Source organism: Spea bombifrons, chromosome 2 (genome assembly GCF_027358695.1).
Source record: "Spea bombifrons isolate aSpeBom1 chromosome 2, aSpeBom1.2.pri, whole genome shotgun sequence".
NCBI classification, from domain to species: domain Eukaryota; kingdom Metazoa; phylum Chordata; class Amphibia; order Anura; family Pelobatidae; genus Spea; species Spea bombifrons.
In genome coordinates, this window is record NC_071088.1 from 99,368,501 (window position 1) to 99,390,586 (window position 22,086).

General features: G+C 41.8%; 1 protein-coding gene across 1 annotated transcript in view; it reads right to left on the reverse strand.

Moving 5' to 3' along the window:
* Window positions 1–2,160: 2,160 nt before the first annotated feature.
* Window positions 2,161–22,086, reverse strand: part of GPC6 (glypican 6) — a 245,333-nt gene continuing 225,407 nt past the window's right edge. The window contains exons 8-10 of the mRNA XM_053455371.1: window positions 17,768–17,904; window positions 3,788–3,963; window positions 2,161–2,952 (exon numbers count right to left, since the gene is read on the reverse strand). Coding sequence (XP_053311346.1) covers window positions 2,750–2,952; window positions 3,788–3,963; window positions 17,768–17,904 — 516 coding nt within the window. The 3' untranslated portion in view covers window positions 2,161–2,749. The remainder of the gene's footprint in view (window positions 2,953–3,787; window positions 3,964–17,767; window positions 17,905–22,086) is intronic.

Below are 22,086 nucleotides of genomic sequence, written 5' to 3' on the forward strand. Positions count from 1 at the left end.
ACTAAACCCTTAATGGAAAGGAAGGAGATTGAGCTGTAGCAGCAGAGACAGGGCACAGGGCAGGCACTGGCAGATAGACTCACCCCCCATCCCTGTGTTAAAATGAACAACGCAAGAATTTATCCCCAAGAATTTATCCCCAAGAGCAAGAATTTATCCCCAAGAGTTCATGACTGAACCTCCACCCACCTCAATATTACAAAAAAAAGAATTGGTAAGGAAGGAGACAGAGCTGCAGCAGCAGAGGCATGACAGGGCAAGACAAAGTCAAGCAACCATGTGCGGGCTCAGTCCATAGATCAGAATGATTTTCCTTCAGTGCTCTTACGATCCGGTGCTCAAGCCAAATTGGGACAACATACCAATACTTAAGATCAAGTTATTGTTAACAGTAATTTAGCTATAAGAGGGTTAAAAATATATAAAACTGTGCATTTCATAAAGTTGCTGTTCATACTTTTTGTTATTGATACACATGGCTGATTCAAAAAATGTAGGCTATCTGGCTTGTGGGATTTTCCTCCCTGATATATAAATATATAATAAAAGCTGCCACAAAGAAGCAGTTATTGTAATTTGTAGTGTTAATGTATATTCTTGAGGACGCAATTTCATAAGAATACCGTGAAAATTATTTTAATGCAGTATTGAAATGAAACCAAAAATCATTTTTCATTTCGTTTTTGGCTCATTCATTTTTGGACAATGAACTTTATTTCCTGCCCCTTTGGTTCAGACTAAATTTGGAGGGCTTTTTTTTTATTCAGAAATAGTAGTAATTGCCCCCAAGCAAGTCTCTCTCTCTATGAATGCTATGCGATTTTTTTTTAAAGTGGTGAGTGTCAGATCTTAAATCAGAATTTAGAGAATATGGTATGCTGGCTTTAACATTTCAAGATGCCTGTGGATCTCATTCAGATCGCAATCATATACTCTAGAATGGAGTGGATGTTCTAGCTAGATGTTAGAGGGACACGCTAGTGGTACCATAAAGCTCCACCAACGTATTTGTTAGTACTTACGTAGAAGCTGCAGTGCTCCTTCCCATCCATGGTCTGGGTTTCAGGCCAGTTTTCGCTGCTTGAAGCAACCAATCACTGTCCGGAAGGTGATTCCGTTAAATTACCGTGCATACAAATGGGGGGCACTGGAGCTGGCTGTGCACCGACAAGCAGAAGTGTGTTCATATGAATGCATCTTCTACAAGCAAAGGATGCTGAATCTTTCCATGCATTTGCCAAGGGGCAGGAGAGTGTCAGTTTAAAGGGGACATTCAGCTATTATATGCATATACAGCTATATTTTAAAAAAGACATTGATGTGAGTCAACCTATACACAGAGGCGCATCTAGTGAAAATAGCGCCTATGGCAAGCACTGAAATTGCGCCCCTGTCCAAACTTCCACACATTAATTCACACTCTTTACTACCCCCTCTCCCTCCCTTGTCACTTTCTAACCCCTTTCCCTCCCCTTTCCCTACTACCCTCTTCCTCTCCCCCTTTGTAGTTCTCTCACCTTGAGGTCCAGCGACGGGAGTCTTCTGTCTTTCTGCACTACTGTAATATGACGTCATATTTCGGCGCTCAGCAGTGAATCAGCGGGCACCAGCGAGCGGCTTTTAAACGCTGTCTTTTTTTTTTTTATGCGGGGGAGAACGAGGGGTGCCGAGCCGTTGCTAGGCGTCCCTCTCTCTCCTCCGCATCAAAAAAAAAAAAAAAAAAAAAAAGACGGCGTTTGAAAGCCGCTCACTGGCGCCCCCTTTCAAATGGCGCCTATGGCATGAGCCATAGCTGCCATACCCTAGATACGCCTCTGCCCATACATTACCCCATTTCATTAAGTTATAAAGATTTGTCTGTATAAAATAAAATGGCAAGTTGTTTCCTTAGTTTTTATTTGAAAAACAAATTACTTGTAACATCTTAATTTTTATTTAGATGCAAATTGAGGCATACCCTTTGACGCTGATTAAGGTACATTATTTTAAAGGCATGTTTAATTAGTTGTGACCCAATCATTTTACGTACTCAATCTGTGCTCTGATCAGCTTGTCAAAATGAATACATTATAAGATTTAAGACAGACATTGATCCCAAATTTACTATTCAACGTAAATAATACCCAATTCTAGTACTAAAACAACTTTTTTTTGCAGATTATGGAAATCAAGTTTGAATTAACAATTAGATGAATAAACAGCTGAAACTGATCTTGGTCTCACCTTTTTTAATGTATCTTATTTTCAGGACTACCTTCAATACAACCAAATTTCTTTTATTTCTCAAATATACAATTTGGTTATTTTCCCCAAATGCAGTGGTCAACTAGCTTATTATTTTGTTACACGTTGGTATAATTAAACGGAAAATGAATGTCCTGGCTGTTAAAGCAGGGCTTGCGTTGCTCTCAGTTTAGATTTCAGACGTTATCTTGTGTTTTATTTTAATAGGTTTTACTTTTTGGTGACAATGACAGTTTTTGATCACTTTGACCTGAGAACCAATAAAGCTCTGCAAATATAATTTCAAGCAAACAAAAAATATATATTGAACTGGAAATATGTTACAAAATTAAGGGGCTTGAACAAGAGTGCGGAAAAATAACATCAGGAAACCACTTGAACGTAGAAAATTGTCAGTGTTTTGTCATGGTCCGTTGGCCAAAAGTGTAAAAAAAAAAAAAAAAAAAAAAAGGAAATGGTTTTCTTATTTTCACAACTAAAAAGTCTTATTGTAGTAATTCCCAGATTATCTCATGTATCCTTCTAGAGCCACGAACATACAGATGGAGAGTGCAGGAAGTGATCGACTCATCTGTGGAGCTGCAGAAAATTCATCCTCTCTTCTGTCCGAGTCAAAAGGTTGTGCTTCTGTGGTAAAGAAGTCATTCTCGGTAGGGCAGATATCATCATTGCAGCCACTTCCACTTCCCGAACCACTCGTTTCTTCACCTACAAATAAAAAGTAAATTATTAAAAAATAATATTATTTTCAGTGAACACATAGGACGTGTGTAGTGTGCCTGTTTTATTAAAATAAGCTACTATATTGATTTTCATCTTAAAACATGATGTTGACTATTTTTTTTTTTTTTACTAAATTATTAAAGGATGGAGATACATTAGCAATTAGTATAAAATGAAATATATATCAAAAGTAAATAAACAAAAATCCGGAACTACTCACGTATACTAAAATTAAAAACCTTGATATGGCAAACTCTATACCTACAAGCTGTGACTGATATGTTTGGGGAATGTGCAATAAATTAGAACCACTTCTTATATACCACAGCCCCTCCACTGAACCCTGCTGGCTCTGATGCAAAGTCAAACACATTGTTTCCGTTGCTAATGGGATATATTTTCAAAAAAATAACATGAACATTAACAGGTATTTGAAAAAAAACACATTTGATAAGTAAACAACAACATTTATAGGGCTAATTCAGACAAAAACAAAAGCCATATGTTATCTTTTAAGTAATATATTGGTGCACAAGGCACCTGCGCCATATAAAGAAGTATTAAGAGACCTGCCACACGGTGGGATTAATAGCTTTTGCCCAGTAATAATCTCAGGAACAGCTATACCCATGAAGCTATGCATATTTTTCTACATTGATTAATATCTAATAATTCGGTGCGTGTTCAATGTCCCAATTAACTAGTTTTCTAACCAACTCTGAAATGTTCATCACAGTTGTGTATAATGCGCATTCGACTAACCTACTAATTTGTTTTCTAGATATCTGAGGCCAGCATCATGTCTGTGTCATTATCTTACTTGTGTCTTGAAAATTGACATCATTGCCATGGTAGGCGTTCTTCAGTTTGTTTGTCATAACACGAAGAGCCATGATTTGCTGCCTTACAGAGGTATCTGGCTTAGTGATGTCCACCTCCACCTCTGGATTATTGATCTGATTTATCAATCCATCCGTCATTATTTCGGGAAGGTACCTGACAAATAAACCCAGAGTAAATTTAATAAGCTCAACTTCCAGATGTTGAAGTAAAACTATGGTGAACTTCTATTACTAAAATCAATTGGTTATCTCAGGTTCTTCCAAAGTAAGGACACGGAAGTAAGAAACCCTGCAAACAGACACATACTATGAAATATCTGGGTGCAGCAATAGATTTCAAACATATGCAAGACAGGAATGATACTTTTCCTATACATTTATTCTCAGGATATCACTGACTGTTCCTTCTAATTAAAAAAATTTCGCCTTCCCTTATTGTTTCATTGCTAATAGTTATTGCATGCTTTAAAGGGCTAATTGAGGAAAAAGAGAAATAACTTTGGAAGAAAAAATGATTAGGGCGTGCTCGTTTTCCTAGATCCTACCATATATTTCAGCTTCCATTTGTTTAAACTAAATACCTGCAAACAATTATGTTCAGAATATTAAGAAAAAGACTCTGTTTGCTAAAAGCATCTATCCAACAAGGTATCCCTGATCACTGGTCACACCTGAACATTTCTATTCTTTACACTGATTTTCAAGAGAACATCCAATGAAAAAAGGGAAATAATTATCTAGTATTATAAGCCATATATTACAGACTCAGACTATATATATATTTCCAAAAGGCAGCAATACAAGAATATAGCATGTTTGACTAGTAGAATAGGTTCACATAACAGTAGTAGAACATTTAAAACTGTATTGAAACTAACATTACTTTTTTAACAGAAATCTATACAATGATGTTAAATGTTTTCTTTATTAATTGAATAATACAGAAATACAACACATCAAACACCAATCCCTAGTCTTCTTGTAGAACAAACACATGAAATGCTTCATATTATTAGGACATATACTGCAAGTGTTTAGCTTTAGTATTATAAGCCATAATGTATTAACGGGTTGTCACTGTTATCAACTCCACTGAGAAATGCAAAAATAAACAGTAGCTATTACCCTTGGTTTTACAAGATTTTTTTTATTCATCTTGTATGCTTGTTTTTGATTTTCTGCTTCATTTTTCAAGTTGAACAATCCCATTACCAAGATATAATCAACACTGCTGCTAAAAAGACCTTTGCCAGTGAATCATAACAGACACAGTTTAGAGATATGCTAAGGTGCTTAACGTAATGATAAATGCTCGAAACATGAAGTGCTCACATATCATTAAGTTACTCTCCTCTAGAGATACCAATTCCATCGCTTATTCTTTTTATGATACAGTATTTAACCAGGAACATCCCATCTGCCCTCATTATGTGCAAATGTTGTTTCATTGAAACAGGCAATGACTAGTGTCTACAGATAGCTCCCCAAACTTTAAGGACATTGGTTAGAAAACTTGTGGGTTGCTTTGTCAGGACTGTCCCTGGTCAAATCAGATCAGTTGAACAACAGTAATATAACTTAACCCCTTAATGACAAAGCCCGTACCTGTACGGGCTCAAAATGCATTGTTTTCAATGGGTTTAGGGACTGCCCATTGTCCTTAAGGGGTTAATAATATTGGGTGATGAACTATATAATAGTTACTAGACTTGCGCATTCGTCTTCGGGCGAACATGAAAACGAGCACGAAGAGGCCGTTTTTTTGTTCGTTCCGAAGACACGCCGAAGAGAATACAGTGCCGGCAAAACGTAGGAGAAGACGAAGACTCACAACCACGAAGAATCGAAGATTCTTCGTGATCGTCTTCGTTTTTGCCGCGCAGCCGCCAAAATTTCAAACAGGAGTGAGCTGATCTCGTCTGTCCAATCAGCTCACTCTTGTGACGTAACGCTAAGGGTCTCGTCCAATGCCTGTGCTGCTGTTTTTTGAATTCTGAAGGCGCCTTTATAAGACCAGAGCTTGCCTGAGAGATCCATTCATTTTTCGCTGTGACTGCTTTGGCAACACTGCTGTGCTGCATCCGAGCGTTACAGAGAGAGATTGTTCTGTTCTGTGTGAGACTGGTAAGCCTTTCTCACAGTGTACTTCATCCTCACTTCAGTGCTACTTAATATAATTAATTTAATAATAATAATTTGATTAATTTAATTTTTTTTATATAATTTGTCATCAACTGTAGTGTAAGTGCTGTTGAGTTGACAGTGCACCCAGTGCCTTAGTGGCACTGGGGTGCCCTTGCCCTGGGCTGGCACTAGTGCCTATTGCCTGTCCTGCTTAAATAAATTAAATAGAATTTATAAATAATAATTTAATAGAATCTATAATTTAATAGTTCATTATTATATATATATATATTTGTCAGTCATATATATATATATTCTATAGTATACTAGTGTAGCGTGTACTGTAGACATTCATCTACTAGTGTCTAATTTAAAATCAGTAATATTAATTAATATAATTAATAATTGAATTCATTATAAACTTATATATATATTTGTCAGTTATAGTTAGTAATAGTATACTAGTGTAGAGTGTACTGTAGACATTCAAGACATCTACTAGTGTCTAATCTAAAATCAGTAATATCAATAATTCTATAATTCTTTCTTGTCTTAATAGTTAATTAAATTAGCTATAAATAAAAGTAATAATATTAATTAATTACTACTAGCGTATAGTTCAGCTAATCTTATTAGTACTGGTGCTGCAGCTCTATAGTTTGTGCTTTGTTTTAGCAACAGTAAGAGACCAAGTCAATTTTTCTTAATTAATCTTTCATTTTATTTCATTTGTTTTGCTCACCTCAGTCCATCAGTGAAGTGAACTTGTTGGGCTAGTGAGTGCAGCCGCATAAGTGCTGTGTTTTTTTTTGATCAGCAAGCAGTGACGTTAACTGTTTTGCAAAGATTTTCTCCTTTATTTTACATTTTATTTCAATTTTATTAAAAGTACCCTTAGTGTTTTGCTCACCTCAGTCCATCAGTGAAGTGAACTTGTTGGGCTAGTGAGTGCAGCAAGCAGTGAAGCTAACTGTTTTGCTGTGACATTTTATTTTATTTCTTATTCTTTTCAAGAAAAATTGACTGTGACGAGCTGTACTAAGCAAAGCTTCAAGCTACTAGCTGTAGTACTAAAATAATTCTAATCTTCTTTAATCTTAATCTATAATATATTATAAATAATAATATTCTAATTCATAATCTATAATATAAGTAATTCTAATTCTAAATTCTAATTCATAATCTATATTCTTCTATCTATAATACATAATATATAAGTACATTAGTTCTAATCTATTAATATTATATAACTTAATATTAATTAATAAATCATATACTGAATCTGATTTAACCTCACTTTAGCTTAGTGGGTTTGAGAGCGTCTGCCTAGAGGTAGACTTATAGTAAGGAAATATAGCTTTAGGCTAGCATAGTAGTAGGCTAAGCTCTTAGGCCCGTGTAAATTCAAATTAAAAATAAAATACTGCTAGTTATTAAATAGTTAATCTTGAGTTAATAATTTAAATAACTTTAGGATTTTGGCAGATTGCACACAGCACAGTGCAGTAGTGCATAGTTTTACTTTTTAAGCAGTAGCACTGAAGAGAACTTCCTCTAATTTTTTTGTCTTTAATTCGTTTTTCCTTTTTTTTATTTTTATTTTTTTATTTTTTTTTTATAGTTTTTTAAACACTACACTACACTACACTACACACACAACACAAAATTTGAAATGGATCCTCCTTTTGGGACTAAGGAGGGACAAGCTCCATCTACCACCACCACCACCAGCACCACCACCAGCACCACCACCAGCTCTAAGATGCAGCCTTTGCGTCAGTCTAGTCGGCCAAGTAGGCCAAGCTCTCGCTTATCATTTGGGGAAGCATTGCTTGAAGGATCATCAAGTAAAGGAAAGGCACCAAAAGCAGGCAGTAGTAGTGCGGCTAGGCCCACAAGCTCTATGGTTTTTTACGGAAAGCCTAAAGCACCAGAAGCACGTTCAAAGTTAAAGGGTAGCACAAGTAGTACCAGCCCAGTGACTAAAAAGAAGTGCCTTTTGCCCCAAGCAGCATCTTCCCCATCCACCAGCAGCATGCAAGGTACCAAGCAGAGCCAAATTAGCAGCAAGACTCAGAGGGGTCCCAAACCAAAGCGATCTCATTCCTTTGTAGGGAAAACCACCACCACCACCACCCCCGCCTCTACCACCACTAGTGCTGCGCCTACTGTTCCCACTGGTACCGCCACGCCATGTCCTCCTAGTACCTCTAGCAAGCCACCAAGTCCTTACAAAATTTTTGTAAAGACAGTTAGAGAGAGGGCTACACATAGTGGAACTCCACCTAGCGAGGTAGCAGAGGAGCCTGAGACTGAGAGGCCAAGTGCAGAGTCTATTCTTCCTGCTCGCACTACTACTAGTCACGAGTCTCACGACGATATCAGTCTTAGCTCCAGCCTAGCAGGAATTCCATTCGATCTGGCTAATGAAGAGCTAGACTATGAGCCAGAGGAAGTAGAGGAGATGAGTGCTCAGGAATCAGATTCCTCAGGGAGCAGTGTCCAAATGACTAGTGCACAATTTTCCCCTGAGCCTCCACCTTCTCCGCTACGATCATCACCATCACCACCACCAGCAGCAGCAGCAGCAAAACCTAGCAAATCTAAAGCAATTAGCAGTCCCACTATGGCCAGTACTGTTACCACCAGTCCCACCACCACTAGTTCTGCCTCTGTTCATCCACCCCGAGCAGTAAGAGCAGCACCCAAGGCACACTCCAAGGCTATGCGCGCCCCAATTTGGGAGCACTTTGAAAATGTTGAAGAAGGGCGCTATGGAAAGTGCAAACATTGTGGGAAGCTAATAAGCAGAGGGAAAGTGTCTGGCCATTTTACCAGTGCTAGCATGAAGCATCACCTCAGCACTCAACACAACGCTGTGCTATTGGGGAAAGATGCAGAGGTAAAACTTAGTGCAGGCAGCATAGCTGGTGGCCGTGGAAAAACCCCAACAGCTTCTTCTTCTGAGCCAATAGCAGCAGCAGCAGCAGCAGCAGCAGCAACTAGTGCTGGCAGCCAGAGACCAAGGCAGGTTGGAGCACTGCATGTCCAGCCCACCCTGGAACAATTTGTGGCATTCCAATCCAAAAGGTCAATGCCCAAACAGCAGGCCAATAAAGTAACGCGACTGATTGGTCAGTTCATTGCTGTTGGAGGGGCATCCTTCTCTATGATCGAAGGGGAGCCTTTCAAACAATTGATGGCGGCTGTGGCTCCACAATATACAGTTCCGTCACGTTCCACTTTCAGCAGGAACATTGTCCCCTCATTGTATCGGTCCTGTGTTGCAGCAGTGAAAGAGGAGCTTTCCAAGGCTGCTGGTCAGTCTGTTCATTTCACTACAGATTTGTGGAGTGCACCTAGTGGCCAGCATGCCTTTCTTTCTTTGACAGCACACTGGTGGCAGCCCGGTGTGTCTAAGGAAGCTGCTGCAGCAGGCTACCGATCTTTCCTTCTCCATGCAGAAGTGATGGATGAAAAGCACACTTCCCAAAACATTCTGCATGCGATGAGGAAAATGTTTAGCCTTTGGGTGGGAGCAGAGGCGGGCACCAATGTTGAAGTTGGTTTTGTGGTAACTGACGGAGGTGCCAATATGGTGAAAGCGCTGCGAGATGGTCATATTGTTGGTGTGCGCTGTGCAGCCCACATCATCCATCTTGTAGTGAAGGCAGCAATGTCAGAAGGAACTAATGTGGCAGCAGTAGTTCTGTCCCGCTGCAGAAAGATCGCTGGGCACTTTCACCATAGTGTTAAGGCTAGCCAACTTTTGAGGGAAGAGCAAGAGAGGTCAGGTCTTCCCGTACACTGCCTACGTCAGGATGTCAGTACACGGTGGAACTCCACGTTAGACATGTTTGAGAGGATTTTGGAGCAGCAGAGGGCAATCCATAATCTTGCCTCAGAGCACAATATTGGGATTACCTCTCCATTGAATAGGGAGGATTGGACAGTGATCGCCCAGCTAGTGGCAGTCCTTAAACCATTCAGGGATGCCACAGAAAATTTAAGCTCAAACACTGCCAGTCTGGCCCAGGTAATCCCAGTGTTCTCCCATCTAGGCAGCAAGATGGATGTGTTCCTTGGAAACCGTGAGGCTGTTCAAGGTGGCACTCTACATCCTGACGTAGCAGCCATAGTCAGGAAGCTGAAGGATCTGCTAAAAGTACACCTTCGCAAACGAATGGAAGAGAGTCCCGAAATGATGCTAGCGTGCCTTTGCGATCCAAGAATTAAGGGAAAGCTGGCTTTGAAATTTAATGTTCTCAGTAGCTACCGGGAGCAATTGGTCAACAAGGTGCGTGACTGGCAGCGTAAAATGGGAATGCTGTCCGAGGAGGGAGAGGTGCAGGAGGAGGAAGAGATGATGTGGTCTGCTACTCCTAGCAGCAGCATCAGCAGCAGTGCCACAAGCAGTACAACACAGCTGAGTGGAGCAGCTGCGTTTTGGGAAGAGGCACTTGGGAGTATAGTTGGACCATCTGACAGAGCTAGCAGCAGAAAGGAGAGTAGTGCTGCTGAAATGGTCAAACTTTACCTCTGTGAAGTTCCTTCTGCGCCTAATGTTGATCCTCTTAGCTACTGGGATGAAAAGAAGAGTGTGTGGCCTGCACTCTCATGGGTTGCGCAGCAGCTACTATCATGTCACTGTTCAAAGTGAGCGCGTGTTTTCTATGACTGGAAACATACTGAGTCCACAGCGCTCACGCATGGCACCTCATCTGATGGAGCAGATTGCCTTCCTTAAATTCAATCTGCCCAAGTTGGGTTACCCAGCTCTTAGCTTGGAAAGTTAATTTTTGTTATCTGTAATGTTTAAGGTAGTTTCTCCCCCTGGTTGCACGTGTTTGCGGTGTGGCAACGTCTGCTACCTCCGCCGGTGTAGCCAATTTACGCTAGGGCCTAGTGTCTGAGTTCTGGAAGTCCGCTCCCAAACGCCATGGACTGACAGACTTTCATGCTTTGCCCTGGGGTGAAACAGGTGAGCGGGTCGTCAATTGCCCACTCATTCACCTTTTTCCTTTTCCAACGGTGCTGCTGGTGGTGGTGCCAGCATCTTTTGCCAGTTCGCTTCCTGGCTGAAATCATGCCTCAAATGTCCCTAATGGAGAGGGTAGTTTCTCCCCCTGGTTGCACTTGCTGCGGTGTGGCAATGCCTGCTACCTCCGCCGGTGTAGCCAATTTACGCTAGGGTCTAGTGTCTGAGTTCTGGAAGTCTGCTCCCAAACGCCAAGGACTGACAGTCTTTGGATGCTTTGCCCTGGGGTGAAACAGGTGAGCGGGTCGTCAATTGCCCACTCATTTGCCTTTTCCAATGCTGCTGCTGCTGCTGGTGGTGGTGGTGCCAGCGTCTCTTCTCTGCCAGTTCGCTTCCTGGCTAGTGTCATGCCTTAAATGTCCCTAATGGAGAGGGTAGTTTCTCCCCCCTGGTTGCACTTGCTGCGGTGTGGCAACGCCTGCTACCTCCGCCAATGTAGCCAGCTTACGCTAGGGCCTTGTGTCTGAGTTCTGGAAGTCCGCTCCCAAACGCCAAGGACTGACAGTTTTTGGATGCTTTGCCCTGGGGTGAAACAGGTGAGCGGGTCGTCAATTGCCCACTCATTCGCCTTTTCCAATGCTGCTGCTGCTGCTGCTGCTGGTGGTGGTGCCAGTGTCTCTTCTCTGCCAGTTCGCTTCCTGGCTAGTGTCATGCCTTAAATGTCCCTTATGGTAAGGGCAGTTTCTCCCCCCTGGTTGCACTTGCTGCGGTGTGGCAACGCCTGCTACCTCCGCCAATGTAGCCAGCTTACGCTAGGGCCTTGTGTCTGAGTTCTGGAAGTCCGCTCCCAAACGCCAAGGACTGACAGTTTTTGGATGCTTTGCCCTGGGGTGAAACAGGTGAGCGGGTCGTCAATTGCCCACTCATTCGCCTTTTCCAATGCTGCTGCTGCTGCTGCTGGTGGTGGTGCCAGTGTCTCTTCTCTGCCAGTTCGCTTCCTGGCTAGTGTCATGCCTTAAATGTCCCTTATGGTAAGGGCAGTTTCTCCCCCCTGGTTGCACTTGCTGCGGTGTGGCAACGCCTGCTACCTCCGCCAATGTAGCCAACTTACGCTAGGGCCTTGTGTCTGAGTTCTGGAAGTCCGCTCCCAAACGCCAAGGACTGACAGTTTTTGGATGCTTTGCCCTGGGGTGAAACAGGTGAGCGGGTCGTCAATTGCCCACTCATTCGCCTTTTCCAATGCTGCTGCTGCTGCTGCTGGTGGTGGTGCCAGTGTCTCTTCTCTGCCAGTTCGCTTCCTGGCTAGTGTCATGCCTTAAATGTCCCTTATGGTAAGGGCAGTTTCTCCCCCCTGGTTGCACTTGCTGCGGTGTGGCAACGCCTGCTACCTCCGCCAATGTAGCCAGCTTACGCTAGGGCCTTGTGTCTGAGTTCTGGAAGTCCGCTCCCAAACGCCAAGGACTGACAGTTTTTGGATGCTTTGCCCTGGGGTGAAACAGGTGAGCGGGTCGTCAATTGCCCACGCATTCTCCTTTTCCAATGCTGCTGCTGCTGCTGCTGCTGGTGGTGGTGCCAGTGTCTCTTCTCTGCCAGTTCGCTTCCTGGCTAGTGTCATGCCTTAAATGTCCCTTATGGTAAGGGCAGTTTCTCCCCCCTGGTTGCACTTGCTGCGGTGTGGCAACGCCTGCTACCTCCGCCAATGTAGCCAGCTTACGCTAGGGCCTTGTGTCTGAGTTCTGGAAGTCCGCTCCCAAACGCCAAGGACTGACAGTGTTTGGATGCTTTGCCCTGGGGTGAAACAGGTGAGCGGGTCGTCAATTGCCCACTCATTTGCCTTTTCCAATGCTGCTGCTGCTGCTGGTGGTGGTGCCAGCATCTCTTCTCTGCCAGTTCGCTTCCTGGCTAGTGTCATGCTTCAAATGTCCCTTATGGTAAGGGCAGTTTCTCCCCCCTGGTTGCACTTGCTGCGGTGTGGCAACGCCTGCTACCTCCGCCAATGTAGCCAGCTTACGCTAGGGCCTTGTGTCTGAGTTCTGGAAGTCCGCTCCCAAACGCCAAGGACTGACAGTGTTTGGATGCTTTGCCCTGGGGTGAAACAGGTGAGCGGGTCGTCAATTGCCCACTCATTTGCCTTTTCCAATGCTGCTGCTGCTGCTGCTGCTGCTGGTGGTGGTGCCAGCATCTCTTCTCTGCCAGTTCGCTTCCTGGCTAGTGTCATGCTTCAAATGTCCCTTATGGTAAGGGCAGTTTCTCCCCCCTGGTTGCACTTGCTGCGGTGTGGCAACGCCTGCTACCTCCGCCAATGTAGCCAGCTTACGCTAGGGCCTTGTGTCTGAGTTCTGGAAGTCCGCTCCCAAACGCCAAGGACTGACAGTGTTTGGATGCTTTGCCCTGGGGTGAAACAGGTGAGCGGGTCGTCAATTGCCCACTCATTCGCCTTTTCCAATGCTGCTGCTGCTGCTGCTGCTGGTGGTGGTGCCAGTGTCTCTTCTCTGCCAGTTCGCTTCCTGGCTAGTGTCATGCCTCAAATGTCCCTAATGGTAAGGGCAGTTTCTCCCCCCTGGCTGCCTCTGTCTGCGGTGTGGCAACGCCTGCTACCTCCGCCGGAGTGGCCAGCTTACGCTAGGGCCTAGTGTCTGAGCTCTGGAAGTCTGCTGCCAAACGTCTAAGACTGACAGTGTTTGGGTGCTTTGCCCTGGGGTGAAACAGGTGAGTGGGTCGCCAATTGCCCACTCATTCGCCTTTCCCAATTTTGCTGCTGCTGGTGGTGGTGGTGCCAGCATCTCTTCTCTGCCAGTTCGCTTCCTGGCTAGTGTCATGCCCAAAATGTCCCTAGTGGTAAGGGCAGTTTCTCCCCTCTGGCTGCGTCTGTTTGCGGTGTGGCAACGCCTGCTACCTCCGCCGGAGTGGCCAGCTTACGCTAGGGCCTAGTGTCTGAGCTCTGGAAGTCTGCTGCCAAACGTCTAAGACTGACAGTGTTTGGGTGCTTTGCCCTGGGGTGAAACAGGTGAGTGGGTCGCCAATTGCCCACTCATTCGCCTTTCCCAATTTTGCTGCTGCTGGTGGTGGTGGTGCCAGCATCTCTTCTCTGCCAGTTCGCTTCCTGGCTAGTGTCATGCCCAAAATGTCCCTAGTGGTAAGGGCAGTTTCTCCCCTCTGGCTGCGTCTGTTTGCGGTGTGGCAACGCCTGCTACCTCCGCCGGAGTGGCCAGCTTACGCTAGGGCCTAGTGTCTGAGCTCTGGAAGTCTGCTGCCAAACGTCTAAGACTGACAGTGTTTGGGTGCTTTGCCCTGGGGTGAAACAGGTGAGTGGGTCGCCAATTGCCCACTCATTCGCCTTTCCCAATTCTGCTGCTGCTGCTGCTGGTGGTGGTGCCAGTGTCTCTTCTCTGCCAGTTCGCTTCCTGGCTAGTGTCATGAATCAAATGTCCCTAATGGTAAGGGCAGTTTCTCCCCCCTGGCTGCCTCTGTCTGCGGTGTGGCAACGCCTGCTACCTCCGCCGGAGTGGCCAGCTTACGGTAGGGCCTTGTGTCTGAGCTCTGGAAGTCCGCTGCCAAACGTCTAGGACTGACAGTGTTTGGGTGCTTTGCCCTGGGGTGAAACAGGTGAGTGGGTCGCCAATTGCCCACTCATTCGCCTTTCCCAATTCTGCTGCTGCTGCTGCTGGTGGTGGTGCCAGTGTCTCTTCTCTGCCAGTTTGCTTCCTGGCTAGTGTCATGAATCAAATGTCCCTAATGGTAAGGGCAGTTTCTCCCCCCTGGCTGCCTCTGTCTGCGGTGTGGCAACGCCTGCTACCTCCGCCGGAGTGGCCAGCTTACGCTAGGGCCTTGTGTCTGAGCTCTGGAAGTCTGCTGCCAAACGTCTAAGACTGACAGTGTTTGGGTGCTTTGCCCTGGGGTGAAACAGGTGAGTGGGTCGCCAATTGCCCATTCATTCGCCTTTCCCATTTTTCAATGCTGCTGCTGGTGGTGGTGGTGCCAGCATCTCTTCTCTGCCAGTTCGCTTCCTGGCTAGAGTCATGCCCAAAATGTCCCTAGTGGTAAGGGCAGTTTCTCCCCTCTGGCTGCGTCTGTTTGCGGTGTGGCAACGCCTGCTACCTCCGCCGGAGTGGCCAGCTTACGCTAGGGCCTTGTGTCTGAGCTCTGGAAGTCTGCTGCCAAACGTCTAGGACTGACAGTGTTTGGATGCTTTGCTCTGGGGTGAAACAGGTGAGTGGGTTGCCAATTGCCCACTCATTCGCCTTTTCCATTTCCTTTTCCATTTCCATTTCCATTTCATTATTTTCCTTCTGATACACAACCAACCAACCAAACATAACACACACAATAACACAAATAACACAGTGACATAACACATAACACACATAACACATATAACCCAGTGACAAGTGACAACACACATAACACACATAACACATACACGTACAATGCACAAATCACAAGGACCTTTCCTCTTGTTATTTGTCCTGGCCTTCATTTCTACACTCACTAGCATTAACGCTATAACTCACACTTCATACTATAACATTTTTCCATCCACATACCTGCCAACAGACCCAACTTTTTCAGGGACAGTCCTGCTTTTTTCCAGTCCTGTCCCATCTAATTTAGCTAAACTAGGTATGCAAATACACGTTGGTAGTTATAGCTCGGTAGGTAGCACTAGTATAAACATTAAATAAATATAATAAAGTACTAAATAATAAATCTAACTTTAAAATACATTTAAATAAACCCCTAATTTTTTTTAAAAAAACCATTAAAATTAAAATTAAATTATTATTTAGACATAATACATCTTTAACCAAAGCAGTGCACTGCTACTAATCTTAAACATAACCGTACATTAACCCTAAGCTATTTTTTAGTTCTTGTCCAACATTTTTCCATCCGCATACCTGCCAACACACCCAAGATTTTGGTGGACAGTCCTGCTTTTTTCCAGTCCTGTCCAGTAAAAGTTGGGTTGTTGCAAAGTATGCCATTGTAAATAGGTAGCAAATGTTAGGCATGTATTACAAGTGGTCCAAAATCAATTTAAAAATGTAAAATAATCCCTATTCTTTTATTAAACATCTATGGATGTGTGATTGTGTATGATAAACGGAGGCCAAGTTCCTTGGAGCATTTGTCTCTAGGTCATTTTGTGTACAGTACACCTCAGTACGTGTGTGCAACTCTATTGGTCGTTTCGGCAGGGGGCTGGCCTGCCATCAACAAATGAAGTGCGTTCTGCAATTCACTAGTTGATGCCAGACCAGCCCCCTGCCGAAACGACCAATAGAGTTGCACACACGTTCCTTCACGGCAGCTGCTGCTGCTCCGATGTGTTGTTAACCCCGTATTAACCCCTGCTAGGCAACCGGGAAGAAAACGAAGATTAAACGAGCACGAAGAATGTCCGCGAATATTCGCCCGAAGAGAAGACAGGAACGGGCGAATATTCGCAGAATACGAAGGTTTTTTTTTCCCCGAAGACGAGCACGAAGACGAACACGAAGAGCCCCCTGGTGCCCAAGTCTAATAGTTACATTGCTATTTTGGTTCATTTTTGGCAAGACCTGGCAAGGATTGCAGATAAAGAACATCACTGTATTTCCCTGCAACTCAGCTAGAGATTCATCAGTATGTACGAGACATTAATGTTCATGGGACATCAATAAGCAAGTAGGGAACCTAAGCCAACTGATAACTGGCTGGCCCAAAATCCGGTTACCTGACACGGCTTGTTTGGGAAAATCAGCCCTGGGTGCTTGTATAAAATCTCAAACTCAAATGTACTATACATATTTGACATTGACTGTTTTTGCACTTATTTTAGAAACTTCACTTCCGTTTCAGGGCACCGTCATACCGTATACATCTCACGATAAACAGCAGCCGGTAGTCTGCTCTCATTTCTCTTCTCTCATAGTTTGACGCTTTGTCAATTGCCTCAATTTGTATGCAGCATATTTTTTTTTTTTAAATACAAAATGTACCATTTATGGGTTCTGAGATATTATTATGTTAAGTGCTATGCAATCCATCCATTTTACGTTTGCAAAGCTGTTGAATTATGCTTTCACGTATATTAACTATTCAGTGTTACTTAATGCCGAAAGAGATACAGAAATAGAAAAGTGCATATAAATCGCTTCCAAATGACAGGGCACAAAATCAACTCTGCACAATGCAAACTTGAATTTTAAGATTAATGCATGTTGATAAGTGACATTTCCAATTTTCGGTACCAATCCGCTCGCTCAGACTAGACAAAGCCTCATTAAGTTTGACCTTCTTATTTAGGTAAAAGGTATACATGGAAAAAGGATACGTGATGAGAGTGATTTATCGTGCAAGTGGTGACTGGCCAGGAAGCAGTCAGAGAAGGGATATGATTCAAGAAAAAATAGCATGGAATGTTTCCCAAAACACTTAGGACTAGCTTTTAAGTCACTTTACTGTGAAATATTGCTGTACTCTACCACATTTAGGCATACAATTTACAATGGAACACCAACTTGCAGGTAGATCTCAAGCCTATGGAACAAGTATAGCATCAATCTCCACCTGACACTGCATGCTGTGTGTAGCCTAATGATGTCAAAGGCAAATGTATTACATCATGGTTTCTGGAACTTTGTAGTTCATATAAGTCCAGAAATTCCACACACTTCCAGTGCTCCCTAAAACCTTTAAAAATGCTTATTGAGCAAAAACAATGACCGGCGCTTTAGAGAATATATCTATTTGGATATACAATTAGTAAAAATCATATCACATTTTTTATAGTCAATTTTATATATATATATATATATATATATATATATATATATATATATATATATATATATATATATATATATATAGCTACCTTGCTTTACTGTGTCCATTCCAGCATTCCTCTTCATTCGGTAATCTTCCAGTTATCCTCTCTTCTTTGCAAATGCTCTGTGGCAACGTTGACCAGAATTTCTGTGAAACCTTTAGTTTTTCTTTAATTTCTGTTACCTTAATAGAAAACAAAATGCAATTTTTACTCAAGCGGCCAATTCAGACAATAATGGTGAAGTGTTATTAATTATGTATTAGCATACCAAACAGTATTATGCACCCGATTGCATACTGTTTATATAACAAAAACAATTAGTTTGCAAAGTGGAAAAGTAGTAGGAATTCCAGTCCAGTGGTGACATTACAAATAGTGTATCGGATAGCAATCTGGGCTGACATTAAAAGGTGAGAAGAGCCTTGCCTACATAAGCTTACAATCTACAAGGGGTGGGGTATATAACAGAAGTAATAATTGAGGTGGACCAGCCCCTCAATTGTATTATATATTATATATATATATATATGAAAATCCACAATATGTACCAGTCAGCTCCAGCTGATTCTGTTTGTAGGGAGTCTTATGAAATTGATATATATATATATATATATATATATATATATATATATATATATATAGTTCAGTGACCATGCTAGTTCCAAGCACATCAAAGATTTCTAAGGCTTCAAAGAAAGACTGAGAATAAAAAGCAAAAAAAAAAAAAAACCCACAGAAAATGAGCATTTGAGACATAAATGTATGTTGTTTGAACTCTGCATTATCACAGATTTGCTCCAAGCAGTAACTAACCTTTTGTGAATGGAGAGCAATAGTATATCAAATAATTGACTATTTAAGATGATGATTATCGCTATAAGCTGCAAACCTCATGACCTGAATAAAAAAAAAAAATCAGCACAGACAGAGAATTTTAAAGACCTTATCTATTTATCACAGGGAGAACAGACTGCTATGCTTTTTGCCATGAGGAAGAGACGACAGCCAAAATTCTTGGCTAACGGATCCAAATTCAGATATAAGGGACTAAATAGCAATTGCTCACTATGCAACATTACGTATTATTGTACTTATTACAAATTACAAGAAAACCAATGTAATATGTCTTAATAGGGTGAAATATCTTTGACACAGCGTTGCCCATTCTAATTTTTATATACAGAATACTAGCCACTTTTAGTAGAAACTATATGTCTTTTCTAAAAATGGCAATATACTTCTTTATTTTCTTAACCCAGAATTGCTGCGGCCCGCACATATCATTGCCAGGGACAGGCAGGATTTGAGTTTTCCCAAATGCGCTTCACAAAAAGAGAATGTCTGTCCTTGACTATTGCAGGAAGGAGGTTGGAAGCAGTTTTACACCTTCTATTCAATCCAACTGTTGGAGGTATTTTTTTTTCTGTACTAACCCAGAAAAAGACAGACATTCTAGGAAACCATAATTTTTCAGTACTTTGATGAAGAAAAGTTGTTGAGTGGTGAAACATAAATGGGAATTCATTCAGGAAGGAGGATGTATCTTTTTTTTTTTTTTTCTATAGGGGTAATTGGATCCGTTCCAAGGTATTGAGCTTAACGTATAACTGTTACTTATTATAAATTCATATTAAATAAGAAATCAGTCTATATGATTTTTTAAAACCTTTTTTTTTTTTTTTACATATGTAGGTTGATTTCAACCTATTATTAATCTCTACTAATTGTCAGGTTTCTTGAGTAATTTTGGAACATGATGTGTAAAGTAAACCAGTCCCTTAATAAAATGAGGTTAGTTATTAAATATATATGAAAAATGTAGGACCCTTGATGATGATGATTATTATTATCTTTTATTAGCTTCAATGTATGCAGGTCCTCTTACAGTACGTACATTCAAAGAGTATAAGAAAGCTACAATTGGCATTCAATTGACAGTTTTGCTTCTAAATGATTACTGATAATAACATGCATCCCACTAGCCCTTTTACATTATAAAAGGCAACTATGGAGTAACTATGAGTTTTTACCACTAGATGGCACAATTGCCCACCGTTTGCAATTGTTGAACTAAAATGCAGAAAAAAGGAAATTATGCTCTTTTTTTAATGTATGAAGCAGACATTCATGATGTCATAAATTACAGACTGCTATTTTAATGAGATTTCTTGATGTTGAGGTTAGCCAATGCTTTATTTTCCTAAAAACAGGGTTAAAAAAGTGTTATGCCTAAAGGTACCATACCATAACATTTCTGGACAACAGCTGCATTCATTGCACTTGCTCTACTTAGCTATAGCCGTAGCTGGTTGTTCCTGAGTCTTACCTGTGCCTCTACAAAACTGAAATCCAGTGGAGCTTCATCCATAACAGAGGCATTATGCATGATCATATAATCATCAGGGTAGATTTAGATTTAGCATATTGCCCTTGGGATGAACAGTATATGGATCATCCTATGGATGTAGGGGATGTATGTAATGGTCCCACTGTGGTGGAGGAAACAAAATCCTTTTAAAAGGAGATTATAAACTTTTGGCCATGTAACTATTATTGGACAGCTTCTCATCTCTGCCCTAGCCAGCCTTTAATTGGCTAATGAGGATGGGTGCTTGTAAAATAACAGCAGATGTAGACAGGTGTGTTGTAAGGTTGTCAGGTTGTGCCTTTTGTCAAAGGCACAACTCTCCTCCTGTGCTATGGTTCCTATGCTTTAATGTTGATTACCTATGTGTACATTGTGTTTGCCATTTATGCCATGCTGCTATATATTTTAATTTCACAAGGCTGGATTAACCTTATTACAAACACACTCACAGTTTGTTGTATTATTATATTATATATATATTATTATATTATATTGTATTTTTATTTGTTCATTGTGCACATAAAGAAAAATCAAGATGGCTGAGATTTAAATATATGTGTTGCAAGCCAGGAACATGTGTTAAGTAGAATAACATTAATTAAATATAAGAAAACTGGATGACAGAAGTTATACTTGGCAAGCTAAGGGCAATGCACAGAAGGTCAGGTATGCAGGCCAAGGTTTGGTTAAGGTTGTAAGCAGCAGTGTTAAAGCCAAAAATTATAAATGGCAGATGGAACTTCCTTCTCTATGTAGGCCAAAACAAGCCAAAGCCAAAAGAATTGGTAAGACAGAAACAGAGGCTGTGTGTGGAGAAATACAGACACAATAAAAAGAGTGAGCGGGCTCATGTGGCACGAGAAGCACATGAAGGTAGCAGTGCATATGCAAGGAGTATAAATGGGGTGGTATCTAGAAACAAGAGAGAAGAATCACGATAGACAAGAACCTTCTGAAAGTGTCAAGCTAAAATTAGCATGAGACTGATTTGCCAGACCAATGTAAATAGGAAATAGAGGGAAGAGACTGGGCCCAAATCAGAACAGTACGAATACACTCCTGTTCTGTTTAGTTTAGCCTTATCGTCTCCATTTTAGCTCAGTTTTCTTCACTTCTATAGTATACCTTCCTCTTTATAAGCCCTTATCCACATACCCTCTTAGTTAAGTGAACTCCACAGACCCCACAATCTCTATGGTCATCTATGGTCCTCCCCACAACCTAACATGCAGGTAAATGCTACACTTGTTAGATATATGAAAGACAGGTGGCCTCTCCTACTTGTGTGTGCATTAAAAGCCTAACCACCCCAACCATTGTTACTGGTGGTCTTCACATGTGCACTTGTACATACCAAGAATGAGGCTATATTCAGAGGACCAGGCCTAACAAACATTGTACGGTCTCTGTGCTTCAACAGGCCCCATGCTATACTACCTTCCTACCTTTCATCTATATAATATTTTAAGAACGTAAGCACTGAAGTAAAAATCACGATATAGTAAAAGATAGTCAAAGGCTTCATTATTTTTAATTGTGTTACTGTCTGGCAATGAGAAATAATCCACTTAACATTCACATTTGTGTAAAATGCACTCAGTGGCTGTTAGCGCTGCATCAGCGAACTCTTTCTGGAAAGGTTTGCACATTTATATTAATATAGACACATTGTAATAGATAATGAGGAGAAATATGTACAATGGACATGGTACTTAACTGCAGATAACTTACAGGAAATACGTTAGTGTATCTTTTTAAGGACTGTAGCTGTAGCCCGGTATAGGATGGCATTTAATTGACACCCTTCTGACTTTTCACATACGGTGCTCAAAGCTAAGATATTCAGAAGAAGCTAAAAACCATTCAAAGGAAAAGAAGAATGCCTCTCTTTATTTCTGAATGTGCTATTCTTTGTGTAGCAGTTACAAAGGTTCTCCTGACAGTGACAGTTCAAGAAATAAAGGGTTCATAGAACAGAAAGCAATGGTGCAGGTGC